Source organism: Filicampus tigris, chromosome 18 (assembly GCF_054856515.1).
Source record: "Filicampus tigris isolate MCC_2025a chromosome 18, RoL_Ftig_1.0, whole genome shotgun sequence".
Taxonomy (NCBI): Eukaryota; Metazoa; Chordata; class Actinopteri; order Syngnathiformes; family Syngnathidae; genus Filicampus; species Filicampus tigris.
Genome location: NC_141234.1, coordinates 4,279,439 through 4,292,078, shown reverse-complemented (window position 1 = coordinate 4,292,078; position 12,640 = coordinate 4,279,439). Strand labels below are relative to the sequence as shown.

Sequence of the window (12,640 nt, the reverse complement as noted above, 5' to 3'; positions counted from 1 at the left end):
ATGAATACATTTGTTTTGCTCAGGATGAAAATGTTTTAAGACATTTATGAAATAATTGGGAAGGTTAAACGTCTGTGAACTGCGTCTTTATTGTGGGGTGAAGAGGAATGCGCAAGGGGCATAATATAAAGCAGCAATGGGCAATTTGCTGCTTTTAGTTGCCTGTGGCCTCTCCATCCTTCCGCATAGGTGGAGGCCATGTGAATCTGGTCCAACTTGAAATGATTCAAAGCACACACTGTGGGAGAGCTAAAAACTGGGAAAGCTCTGCAGACTGCTTCAGACAGGAGTTTTCCACACTGCAGTGTAATGTGCACTTGGCTGTGGTTTCTATTGGGCCTGAAAAAGGGTTGGTATGGATGGACGACATGTGTGGTCCTTTCTTAATTCTCAATTATATTCGTGTTTTCATTGCCTAGTGCCATGCAGTCTACAGATCTGGAATATGAGGTGTGTGACTGTGGATGGGCGTGCACTGGGTTGATGTTCCATTATCCTCACTGTCTTTGTGGCTATACGTAGATTAGAGGTCTCTCTGTAAATTACAAAGTAGATTTATCACATTAATTAGAACATTGCAGGCATATTTTGTTGATACGGTCCCTGTCACACTCTCGCTCGGAGATTGAAAAGGAAAAGTGCAGTGATGATTCATTTGTTTCTTCTCAGCTTACATCGTGAACCCTGAGCTGTTCTTCTCCGGGAGGTGGAGTGTGAGTCAGTTATCTAAAAGATAATGATTTCCGCTGGCTATAAGAGTCTCATCTCATCGACCTCATCTATAACACACTGAGCTCTCGCTAATCACAATTTGAGTCGTGACAACAGAGCCACAACACCTACCTACCTTTGGGCTACTCGTATTTCGTTGTTTGTTAATAAAAGGTGACCAAGACAAGATGGAAGAAAAAAAAAAGGCCTGTACTTGGCAGGGCTCCAAGTATCGGTGAAGCTGGTGGGCTCTTTGATTAAAGTCAAACAAATACTAATACACACAAGTTCTAGTTTGGAACTTCTGTTTCAGAATGACTATTCTAATTTGTCCAAATATAAGTTATTGTGATGTTTGTGTTGGCTTATAAAAATGCCCTACAGGTCAGCAGTTTGAAAGGGATTTTTTTTTTTTCTTAGGGTGATTCAGCTATGCTGCACGTTGGAAGCGTAAAAACGAGCAAGCTTATTAGCATACAATGAGCTCAATTCCGAATCTGGCAAATAAATAGTGCATAGTGGGGCATAATGGCTCCTCTGGAGGTTGTAGACAGAAAGCCATTTAGAAGTCTGGCATCTTTGTGTAATAATTCAAATTTGCATTTTAAACTAAACAGCAAACGTTAGTCACCGAACTGTTGACATTGTTGAAACAATATGAAATTCTGCTTGTACAAGACACTCAAAATGGATCAGTGTGGACACAAGTAATATCATTGACATCCAGTCAATTTTAATATATTTGACAAGATCAGCCTCTTCATCCCAAGGTGCACCACCCCACCCCGCTCACCCCTTTCCAATTCTCTCCATCTGAAGCTTAACTATTACGGTGCTGCTTCCTTCTGCCGTTTTTCACATCCATCAACATATTTGCAATGCGATGGACAGCAGGAGGCCGACTGTTATCAAACATGTTTATTCCTGGAGCCTGTCCGGCTACTTTCTTGGTATTGGGGTGGATAGATACTGGAATAACGAAAGCAGAAATGAGGGTGGGGATATTTGCAGAATATAATCAAGATGACTAACATTGGATGAAGATGAATATCTCTGAATGAGAATCTCCTTGCCACACAAGTTACCTGTCTGAATGAGTACTGTAGGAACAAAAAACTGCAGTTCAACTTGTGTTGTCCCCTCCCACCCTCTTCCGCCTGTCTGGTCATTGTCGCCCTAGCTGTGAACTGCACAGAGCCAGGTCATGTGGAGAACAGCATTCGGCAAGTCTTACCCAGTGGACCACATCGCTACAGCTTCCAGACCACCGTGTCATACCGCTGCAACCCGGGTCACTACCTGCTAGGGACAAGCTCTATTGCCTGTCAAGGTGATGGTACCTGGGACCGCTCCCTGCCCAAGTGCCTTTGTGAGTACCCTTGTTGGCCAGTACAATGTATGTGGCTCATCTGCTTGATAAAACTCAGTTTTATATTTAGGGACTGCTTCGTGTCATGATTTTTTTTTACCATCTGCATTTGATGTTTCCCAGCTAACTGGTGCTTTACTTTTTCCACTAACTCCATCCGAACAGTGGTGTTGTGTGACCGCCCCAGCATACCCCCATACGCCCAGATCTCAGGCGACCGTCGAACCGTGGGCTCAGTCATTCGCTACAGCTGCATCGGCCAGCGTAGCATTATCGGCAACACAACGCGCATGTGCCAGTTGGATGCGCAATGGAGCGGCTCACCACCACATTGCTCTGGTAGAGACTATTCCCAGCTTGAGTAACTTTGGAAACAGAAATGTCCAAATTTAAAATTGTAGATTGCATGCCAATAAATAACATAATTATAAGAATTTTCAATACTACTTTTTTTTAGGTATTCACCCTTGGGTACTCACCGATACTACTACCACTAGTCATTTTGAGACATACAATTTCAATTAACACAATGACAAATAACTCTGAAAAAAAGATCTTTCTGTCTTTCTGATGTTGTGTCAAACGGCCACAGTGTAGCATCAACTACTGACAATGAAAACTTGATGTGTCAGATTATTTTATTTTATTTAAGTATTGGTGGCTAGTATCGCCAAACAAGTACCTTGAAATAAGATTGTCTCGTCCCGATACCGATATCTGGGTATTGGTACTCCCCCATTCCTACATAATTAATTTCAGTACTAGTCCAATAATATGGAATTTGGGGGGTAGGTCTCAAGGGCAAAAAGTGTGCCCTCTAAAAAAACTGTTTTATTCCACTCAGATGGAGGAACCAGGATGCCTGGATTCTGGCTTGTTTATTAAGATCAATCAAGATGTTGGCCCCTGCACTCCCACTTTTCCTTTAAGTCATTTATTTGTGTTTTTTCTTATTCCATAAGAAGGCAATAAATACAGCAGTCCTATTAAGATGTGTGTAATGTTTGTAACACCCATTCAAATGGCACAAACCTGAGCACTGTGAGATCAGGATGTGCGAGCAATAACCATCGTTGCTAAATCGATAGTCGTTTTAAAAGTATATCAATGGGATGCAAGGTTGTTTCCTGCATGTTAAACAAATGATCGTAATGACGCCAAATTTATTTCGGACGCATGGCTAATGGAGGCAGAGAAGTACTCTTTAGGTTTGATGGATCCATTCGAAGGAGGGCTTGTGGCTCTGATCCAGCACTCGCATTATGTTATTCTCTAATAGAAAAATATCCATCAAAGCAAACAATTCTGCAGAGGTTCAAGTAGTGGAACCTGAAAATGGTTTCTTTCCTTTTTTTTATTGTCTCTTCATTTTTCATCATATATTTTCTGCTTCCCAGGTGAATCGGCAGGTCTTTGTGGGGATCCAGGTGTTCCTGTGCATGGCATCCGCCTGGGGGATGAATTCACAGTGGGCAGTGCGGTGCGCTTCAGCTGTGAGCCGGGTTACACACTGAAAGGTTCTCCAGAGCGGACGTGCCTGGCCAATGGGACTTGGCTGGGTACCCAACCAGAGTGCCATGGTATGAAATGCAGATGTTCAATTGTGTATGTCTTCACTGGCTGTATGGAAGACTCATTGTTTGTTTGTCAAAACCAGGTCTGGGGTTTGGATTAGGGTTAGAGTTCATTACAACTGACCTATATGACCAATTGGTGATGTGGTTAGTGTTAGTGCTTAACCTAAAAGTTCATTTAAAATTCTAATATCACTGAAAAAAAGAGTAGCCCTGAGCACAGAGCAGAACAACTTCCCTGGAGGTCGATAACCAATCTGTTTAAGATGCATTCCTGCATGCACTGCAAAGATATTCTGGACACATCTGACTTGAGACCCGGCGGCAGACTCAAAAGACGATCGAGGGATTACACAGCCCAGCCGGCCAGGAAATGCCTTGGGAATCAAGATAAAAAGCTGGAGGACAGTGACGGAGGGGAAGGGGGGGGGGCGTTTGGGTGTGCGAAACGAGTGCTTGAATTGCAGCCACTGCACTGCAGATATTGACAAGTGGCGTAAAATTAAATGAATGTGTCAGATGAAGATGTAGTCATTAATGAGCACAATATCTGACAGAGAGGCTTGGGAGTTGATGCGGGGTTATTGAAGTTGAAAATTGCATTCACTGAATTCCATATGCAATATAAGTATGCAAAATAAAAGTCATATTTTCTCCCTGAGGCGTATTACATCGCTGATATGTCATTATCGTGGTAATGTTGATCCTGAGTTTAGAAAACAGGTAATTGCCTGTCATGATATTAAGCAATTTGCTGGTTTCAAAGTAGGGTATTAAACTATGGTTCGGGTTTCAAAGTAGGAGTTTAAACTAGGGTTAAGGTTTCAAAGTTGGGTTTTAAATTAGGGTTAGTAATTGTAAGGTTTTTAAATTAGGGTTAGGGTTTAAAAGTAGGGTTTGGCTTTCCAAGTAGGGACACAATTTTAAACTGAGGTTGCACATTGGCAATAAATCTGGTGTCAGAATGGCCTATGGTTTAAAAGTAGTTAGGCTTTGAAACTAGGATTAGTGTTTCAAATTGAGAGTTAATGAGGAGATAATTGTTAAATATGTTTTGCAAGACGGTCATTAACTGGATAAAACATTGCTGACCTATAATAAAAAATGATTTCCCGTCATGCATTACATCTGCAAACTCCATTACGATGTCTTCTCCATTTGGGCTCTTTTCCATTCCTATCCATTCACTATTTCCAGCTCCCGTTCTATTTTAATCACAAACACATCCATCCTTCTGCCACCACCTCTCTACCGCACCTCCCTTTGGCTCAATCCCTTTTTTTTTGGTGTGCACATGTGAGCCGGGCGTCACCCACCTGTTCTTAGCTGGCACCAGCTTCAAAGGCTGGACCACATCTGGTCATTATGGAGGAACCTGCACCCGTGGGGCCTTCACTGTCTGATGCAAGCTGGTGACTGCGATGCCAAGCACCTTTGCTCGTGTCTGATAGTCAAAGTTCAAGGCACACGTCCTATTTTATAATAAAGTCCACTTACAATTCACATTCATGGATTACATTTCTAATGATGTCAGATATCGCAATAGACTGATTTCAACTTAGTGAAATTAGGATAGGGTTAGGTTTAGGGTTAGGGTCTTAGGTTAGGACCCGGAGCTCAGTAAACCTATCTCTCCCTTATTTTCTGCTCTTAGTCATATCCTGTGGAAACCCCGGAACCCCTCGAAACGCCCAGATCCTGATCCACGATGGCCTGACCTTTTCCAGATCCATCACTTACGCCTGCAGGAATGGCTTCTACTCGACTGGCCTGCTCACCAGACACTGTACCATAAATGGCACCTGGACCGGCAACATGCCTGAGTGCTCTGGTAATTAACCGCCCTTATATTACGGGTACATCTATATGTTGTGCTTTGGTATATCCTATCCTATTCTATTCTATTTGTCTCGTTAGGGGCTAAGTCAATGGGAATGACTTAAATTCGTACAATTGTTAATATCAACTTTGACAGTTACTGCAGGGTGACATGGTTGATTATTTTACTGTCCATCACCCCCATGCAGTAATCAACTGCGGTGACCCTGGAGTGCCTGCTAATGGAGTGAGGTTGGGGAATGATTTTATCTACAATCACACCGTTAGTTTCCAGTGTTCCCCTGGTTTTACCATGGATGCCGACCGTGCCTCCACCCTCATCTGCACCACGGCTCGTACCTGGAATGGCACCAAGCCTCTGTGCAAGGGTATTCTTGTCTCATCCAATGTTGAATTATTCCATGGGAAAGATAGAGGACACAGGTATCAAACTCTGGTCCTCGAGGGCCACTACCCTGCATGTTTTAGATGTTTCCCTCCTCCAACACACCTGATTCGTGATCATTATCAGGCTCCCTGCAGAGCTTGCTGATGAGCTGATAAATTGAATCAGGTTTGTTGGAGGAGGGGAACATGTAAAACATGCAGGATAGTGGCCCTCAAGGACCAGAGTTTTATAATTGATAAATAGAGGGATAGAGTGTTGAGTCTATTCATATATATGACATTATTGTTCTGTTATACAACATTCCGCATTTGGGAAATTACAACTGGATTATTCAATGTAGAGAACAACAGTCCTAAATCTATAAAACATGAGCTCACCCAATATGTTTCTTCCACTTGTAGCAATTGTCTGTGGTCCTCCGCCAATCATTCCTAACGGACAGGTCGTTGGTACAGACTTTAACTGGGGCTCCAGCATCAGCTACTCCTGTAACCAAGGTTACCAGCTGTCATTACCCACTGTGTTAACTTGCCAAGGCAGTGGTAATTGGAGTGGGGAGAAACCACAGTGCTTCCGTAAGTGGCACAATGCACTCCTTTGGGGAAATACATTTATTTAAATCCCAAGATACTTTGGTGTCATTCTGTCTTTGTTTTTGCAGCTGTGTTCTGTGGAGACCCAGGCTTGCCTGCCCAAGGGAGGAGGGAAGACCGAGGTTTTACCTACCTTTCTTCGGTCTCCTTTTCATGCTTTCCCCCTCTTATCCTGGTGGGCTCTGCCAGGAGGTATTGCCAATATGATGGCACCTGGAGTGGAACACAGCCCTCTTGCATAGGTATATCACATTTTAGTTAGGCGTAGTTGTTTTTAGCTCTGGTTAGTCTAGACCACAGGTGTCAAACTACGGTCCTTGAAGGCCAGTACCCTGCATGTTTTAGATCAGGGGTCACCATATCGTCCAGGGCCCCTATCCTGCATGATTTAGATGCTTCCCTCCTCCTACACACCTGATTCAAATGATCAGCTCATCAGCAATCTGCAGGAGTTTTGGCCATGATTCCAAAAGGTTGTGTTTGGTGGAAGTACAACACTGCTCAATTTTCCACCACAAAAAACTGGGTCTTGAACAGGTTTTCTTTATTTCCCATATACTTGAGTTCCAGTAAAACAAGACTGCAAACTTTTGTTTTATTAGTTATTGTAGCCGTGCAGCAAAAACAACAGCAGTATGATATAGATACATACTTGGGCAATATAACACAGCAGACAGTATTTCACATAAGACTGAAGAAACATTTCACTGTTGTGTGTGACATGAATATAAAATAAGGCCAATTGTATGTTTGTTACAGATCCCACTCACACCACCTGTACAGACCCAGGCACCCCGCTCTTTGGGAATCAGAACAACAGTCAAGGCTATCAGGTATCAGATACATAATTAATGCACCGAACAATTAAAGCAAACAAATAAATACATATTTAGTGTTAAAAGCTTAATTTCATGTTATTTTAATGATAACATCTTGATGAAAATGTAGATTTTAACCACTTCTTTACTTTACTTTAACAGTCATCCAGCAAATTGTCGGAATTAGCATTTGTTTTGCTCTCATTTAAATGAAATTTGGTTGTAGTACTCAGACTTCATTTATATAGAAAAATAGACTCGCTCATGTCTTAACTCTAAAACAGGGTGCACTTGACTGTTTCTTTATAGCCTCCTGTGACAGAATAACTACATTTATAGTAGGTTTTAAAAAAACAAAGTGTGTTTTATAAGGCATTTATTGTACATTATTTGGAACATCCGACAAGTCCTGCCCAGCATGTACGATATTTTCACATCCTTGTGTGTTGCTGCTTCCAGATCAGCAGCACCGTCTTCTTCAGCTGCAGAAAGGGTTACCTACTACAGGGATCCATTTCTCGCACATGTCTGCCCAACCTTACTTGGAGTGGATTCCAGCCTGAGTGCATAGGTAAGCACATTATAAAAAAAATCTCTCAATCTCCATGCATGCTCCTCACTCTTGAAAAACGCACTTTCTTCTTCCTTGCTGCCTTAAATGCCTTATCTCATTCGTTCGCCCACCCCCGTCGCCGTTTTATGTCTGCAGCTCACCACTGCAGCCAGCCAGAGCTTCCGGCCCAATTGGACGTGCGAGCCATTGAACTGCCATCCCTTGGCTACACGCTGATCTATACGTGCCAGCCCGGATTTTACTTGGCTGGAGGATCAGAGCACAGGACCTGCAAGTCCGACGGGAGCTGGACTGGGAAACCACCTCACTGTGCAGGTAGAAATAGTCTCATGATTTTTTTTCCCATTAGGGAACACATCTCATTTCTATTTAAATATGCAAAGGTTTCCTAACCTTTTTGATGTGCTCTTAACCTGGAACCAAAATTGTTGAAACATGCCACACAATACAAGCAGTATTTGAGGGTGAAACAGCAGATTCACTAATGTTGATAAATACCTCAGTTAACAGCTGCTTCTAGTCAGACGCATGCGAGGGTAGGACGGTCCATCCATCACACAATTAAATTCTGCACACACACACCACACATGGGTGGAAAGCAAGCTGAGCAACATTAACGAGAGGACATAACCTGATAAGCACATTTACCATTGATTTGCTTAGAAGAAGTATATTTTATATATAGTGAGACAATGTTAACAAGTTCTGTCGGACAAATTGACGAACAAAAAGTGTTTGCCATTGACACTCTGTAGTAATAATCCTGTCTGAATGATTGCTACTTTCAATTAAAAAGATTGCGAAGTGGAATTAGAAGTTTTTTAAAAATATGTTATACAACATTTGTGCAACGGCTATGTAGGACTGAATTTTTTAGATATAGCGTTAAACTCGAATTCACCATTTCAGTCTTCCGAATTTTTTTAGGAGGGGGGCATGGCTGAAAGAGCTTCCATTGATGCACTTGGGCATCTGGCATGAGTCACCTCTCCTCCACTATTTTAAGAAACCGAGCTGTCCCGTAATATAAGTGATTGGCATGAGTCCCCCTCACCCCTGCTATATCATTTCTACTACTACAGTGTGCAGTTTGGTGGCTAGCTATGCATACACCCCTAAAATGCATCTTTCCTGGAACCGCAATTTACTGAAGAGATTGTTGTCGTTATTCAAATTCCCAAGCAAGCAGGTGATGCTGCGGATGAGCCAGTCGCCTCTGAGATTGCTAAAAGTAGCTTTTGAAGCCTGTTAGCTCACGACTTTACATGGACTTTAATTTCCCAAAAAGAAAATGTTGTGATTAAAAGTGAATGTGTGATAGAAATGCAGTTGAACACTACATTACGGGGCCGTGATGGACTGGCAGGGCAAATACTGGCATCTAATAAAAAAGAAAAGGCTGGAAGAGTTTGAGCTTCTTAGTGGCCATGTTTACTCACGGTGTTATTGTTCATAAACTACCGTTGCTATACCTGTCTTAGTATGTACAGGCTTCTGTTTGACAGTCTGGGGGCGTATGTTTACTTCTCCCATGGCCCTTTGTGAGTGGTGAGACCTCGATTGAAGTGTCTCTCAGAGCTGCAAAAAAAGTGTGACTAACGGGTCCGTACTTCAAAAGTGCCTCTGCTTTGACGCTTTAGTTGGATCCAGTCGCAAGTTTTAGGCGCTTGCTCAATGCACCACTGGGGTACACTAATGGTCTCTTCTTAGAGTGTATGTGTTCAAAGTGAGATTATCCTGCCCTGTTTACAGAAATCTCTTCTTCGCTTGATATTATGTTGTTCTGTTACCCAGCTGATAACCGTCCGAGTGGTAAGAGCCCCGTGGGAACAGTGCAGGAGCCTCCTTCCAAATTACCAGGTAAGAGGTTTTCTGGTTTGTAAGATACGTTTTGTTTTGGCTTTTTTTCCCACGCACAGTGGATTTCTTCCTCAGCAGATTATTTTGTAATTGCTTGATATCCCATCCAGGGCAAAAAAAAAAACAGTTCTATGGGTAACTTTGTTACTTATATATTCTACCTGTCGCTCCTTGTCCTTTCTACACCCCCCTTCCCCAACCCCCTCTATGTTTTAGTACCTGCTGGGGTATTTGCAAAGAACTCTCTCTGGAGAGGATCCTATGAGTATTTGGGGAAGAAGCAGCCAGCTATGCTCAGCATCACTGCCTTTGAGTCTTTTAGCAACCGGGTGAATGGAACACTGCTTGACCACAGTGGCGTAGAGCTCAAACTCGCTGGTTAGTACTCCAGAAGAAGAAAATTGCCATTCATAACCCTTGCTTAACACCCTCACCCCGACTTTCATATTGAATTTGAAACCATTGACTCCCCTCATCGGAATGCATCTTGACAGACAGATCAAATAACTTCTTGTGAGGACAAGGAGCAAGAAATCATTGTGGCCCCCTCTATGGTGTAGATTATTGCTGCAGTTATGGAACAGAAAACATTTGACATTTTCCCTGTGGCATACTTGCTGTGCAGCTGTGATCATTAAAATGAAATTTGCATCTGCAAAAAGCAAGGTCTCATCACTTTTCACTACCTGATATTGTCACACAACACGCACATTCATGCATTTGAAATTGGTGCCGTTATTGAAGGTCTTAAGTATTGTTGCAAAATATTGGCAGGATTATATTAATGCTGATTGTGCAATATTTAGAATGGGTTATCTGTTCATTAACGTCCAATCTGGAGCATGTAATACTGCCCTGCTTGTGGTTTATGTGTTCCCATGTTTGACTGCACTAGACTAATCTAAACTCTTTACGGAATAAATGACTATTCTTTTGTAATAATTTTTCTTATCTGATATTCTTGAAGGTACATATAAAAGAGAAGAAGCCCAGCTGTTGCTTCAGGTTCACCAAATCCGAGGCCCTGTGGAGATATTTGTCAACAAGTTCAAAATCGACAACTGGGCTCTAGATGGACACGTAAGTGGACATTCGATGTGAAGTTCAGGGACCTAAAATATGTTTGCACCCGCACACACAGACACTCTCTGGGGAGATGGTGGGCCCACCTAGAATTTTGTCTTCAATTAGAATGTCTGTTGAATCATTGCCAAGCTTTAAGTATAATGCTGTGTTTTATGATTCTCAGTTACTCTTATCACGCTATGTGCTTTTATCAAGGCTGAGTGTGGCTCTACAACTTTCCGTTGCATATCACCCCCTTTTTCGACATGTTTCATCTTCCGCCTGCACCAGCAGCCGACACTTTGATGGTGCGTTTTTTTTTTTTTTTTTTGCCGCACTTGGATGTGATTGGATGCTTCTGTCTTCCTTTCCTTCTCCCTCGGTAGGTGTCCTACATCTCTTCATCCAACTCCTTTGTGTACCAAGGATTTGTCCGTGGTAAAGGCTTTGGGCAGTTTGGTCTGCAGAGACTGGGTATGTCAGCTTCCCACTTAAAAAAAAACAAACAAATCAGTACACATTGTGTCTTCACATCTTGTACGCTCAAGTTTTTGTACTCAAATATAAAACCACATTTACGATAACATGTTCACGCAACATATCAGCACAAAATACTCCACTCAGGAGAATGTTTTGTTTGTAATGTCTCTTGGCTCTGTTATATAATCCTGCAGTTGACACTGTAATGCGCTTTATTTTATTAGTTTTATTTATTATTTTATTTTCTTATTTATTTTGGAGTCAGCCAGTCCTCCCTCAAACGTCTCCAGTTGGTCCAAAATGCTGCTGCCCGCCTACTAACTGGAGCTCGGAAGATAGAGCACTTAACACCAATTCTGGCATCCCTTCACTGGCTCCCAGTGCATTTCAGGGTCCAATTTAAGATTCTCCTATTTGTCTTTAAATCATTAAATGGCCTCGCTCCGGCATACCTCTCCGAGCCCCTCCACTCCTACGCACCAGGCGTGCTCGAGGTGCAGAGCCAAGCGGAGCCTCAGAGGGGATCGAGCCTTTTCTGTTGCTGGTCCTTCCCTCTTGAATGACCTCCCATTGGTGGTTAGGCAAGCCCCCTCTCCGTCCAATTTTAAAACCCGGTTGAAGACACATTTCTTTTCTCTTGCTTTTGATCAGACCTGAAATTTTCGGCGCTTTTCCGGTGTCATTTGTATATAATGTTTTATGTCACTTTATTGGCTTTATTTATTTATATTTGTACTTATATTTTATATATTCTTTATATCTATATTTATTAATAGATGTATCACAGCCTTTTATTGTTTTGGTTCTATTTATTGTATTGTAAAATGCTTTGTTACAGCCCTAGCTGTTATGAAATGCGCTATATAAATGAAATTGTATCGTATTGTGTTGTAAATATAGTTTTGAGGCTCAAGGTGAAGACTTGCTTCATCCCCTAAATCGTGTATTCTGTTTCATGTCTGCAACTTAAAATACTCCAAGACGTGTTTTTTTTTGCTGCAACAAATCCTCCCAGCACCACTCCATTAATCTGGAAGTCTGCTACAGTCGTGCAATGTGTATACAAGAAAGATTTATTCCTCCAGTACCTCCCACCCCCTGTTTAGTTCCTTGGTCACATTAACGGGATGAAGTAAGATCATCTTGCCAGAAAAAAAGACTTGTTTGTTCATAATTATTATATCCATTTTATTGTTTGGCAACATTTCTAAATGTTGGAAAAGAAGCCCATTTATACCCTAGCCAAATTTAAATGAGAATGATTTTTTTTTTTGACTGTGTATTCTCTGGCAGGGAATGACACAATGAAGTGGAAAGAAGTTGTTTTTAGTGAAAACTAATGAAAAATGTTCAGCTTCAGCTTTTATTC

At 42.0% G+C, this 12,640-nt stretch overlaps 1 protein-coding gene across 2 annotated transcripts in view; it reads left to right on the top strand.

Annotated features, from left to right (window-relative positions):
* The window catches only part of csmd2 (CUB and Sushi multiple domains 2), a 142,682-nt gene that overhangs the window by 121,980 nt on the left and 8,062 nt on the right, over positions 1-12,640 (top strand). The window contains exons 56-70 of one of the 2 annotated variants that reach the window (XR_015082016.1): positions 1,892-2,080; positions 2,246-2,419; positions 3,478-3,660; positions 5,309-5,485; positions 5,682-5,861; positions 6,283-6,456; positions 6,543-6,716; positions 7,234-7,307; positions 7,752-7,863; positions 8,002-8,181; positions 9,661-9,726; positions 9,943-10,104; positions 10,694-10,806; positions 11,008-11,099; positions 11,178-11,265. Coding sequence is in view for 1 of the 2 variants with exons in the window: in XM_086013933.1 (XP_085870059.1) it covers positions 1,892-2,080; positions 2,246-2,419; positions 3,478-3,660; positions 5,309-5,485; positions 5,682-5,861; positions 6,283-6,456; positions 6,543-6,716; positions 7,234-7,307; positions 7,752-7,863; positions 8,002-8,181; positions 9,661-9,726; positions 9,943-10,104; positions 10,694-10,806; positions 11,178-11,265 (2,046 nt within the window). In the remaining variant the exon portion in view is untranslated. The remainder of the gene's footprint in view (positions 1-1,891; positions 2,081-2,245; positions 2,420-3,477; positions 3,661-5,308; positions 5,486-5,681; positions 5,862-6,282; positions 6,457-6,542; positions 6,717-7,233; positions 7,308-7,751; positions 7,864-8,001; positions 8,182-9,660; positions 9,727-9,942; positions 10,105-10,693; positions 10,807-11,007; positions 11,100-11,177; positions 11,266-12,640) is intronic. The other variant, XM_086013933.1, reaches the window with a different exon arrangement.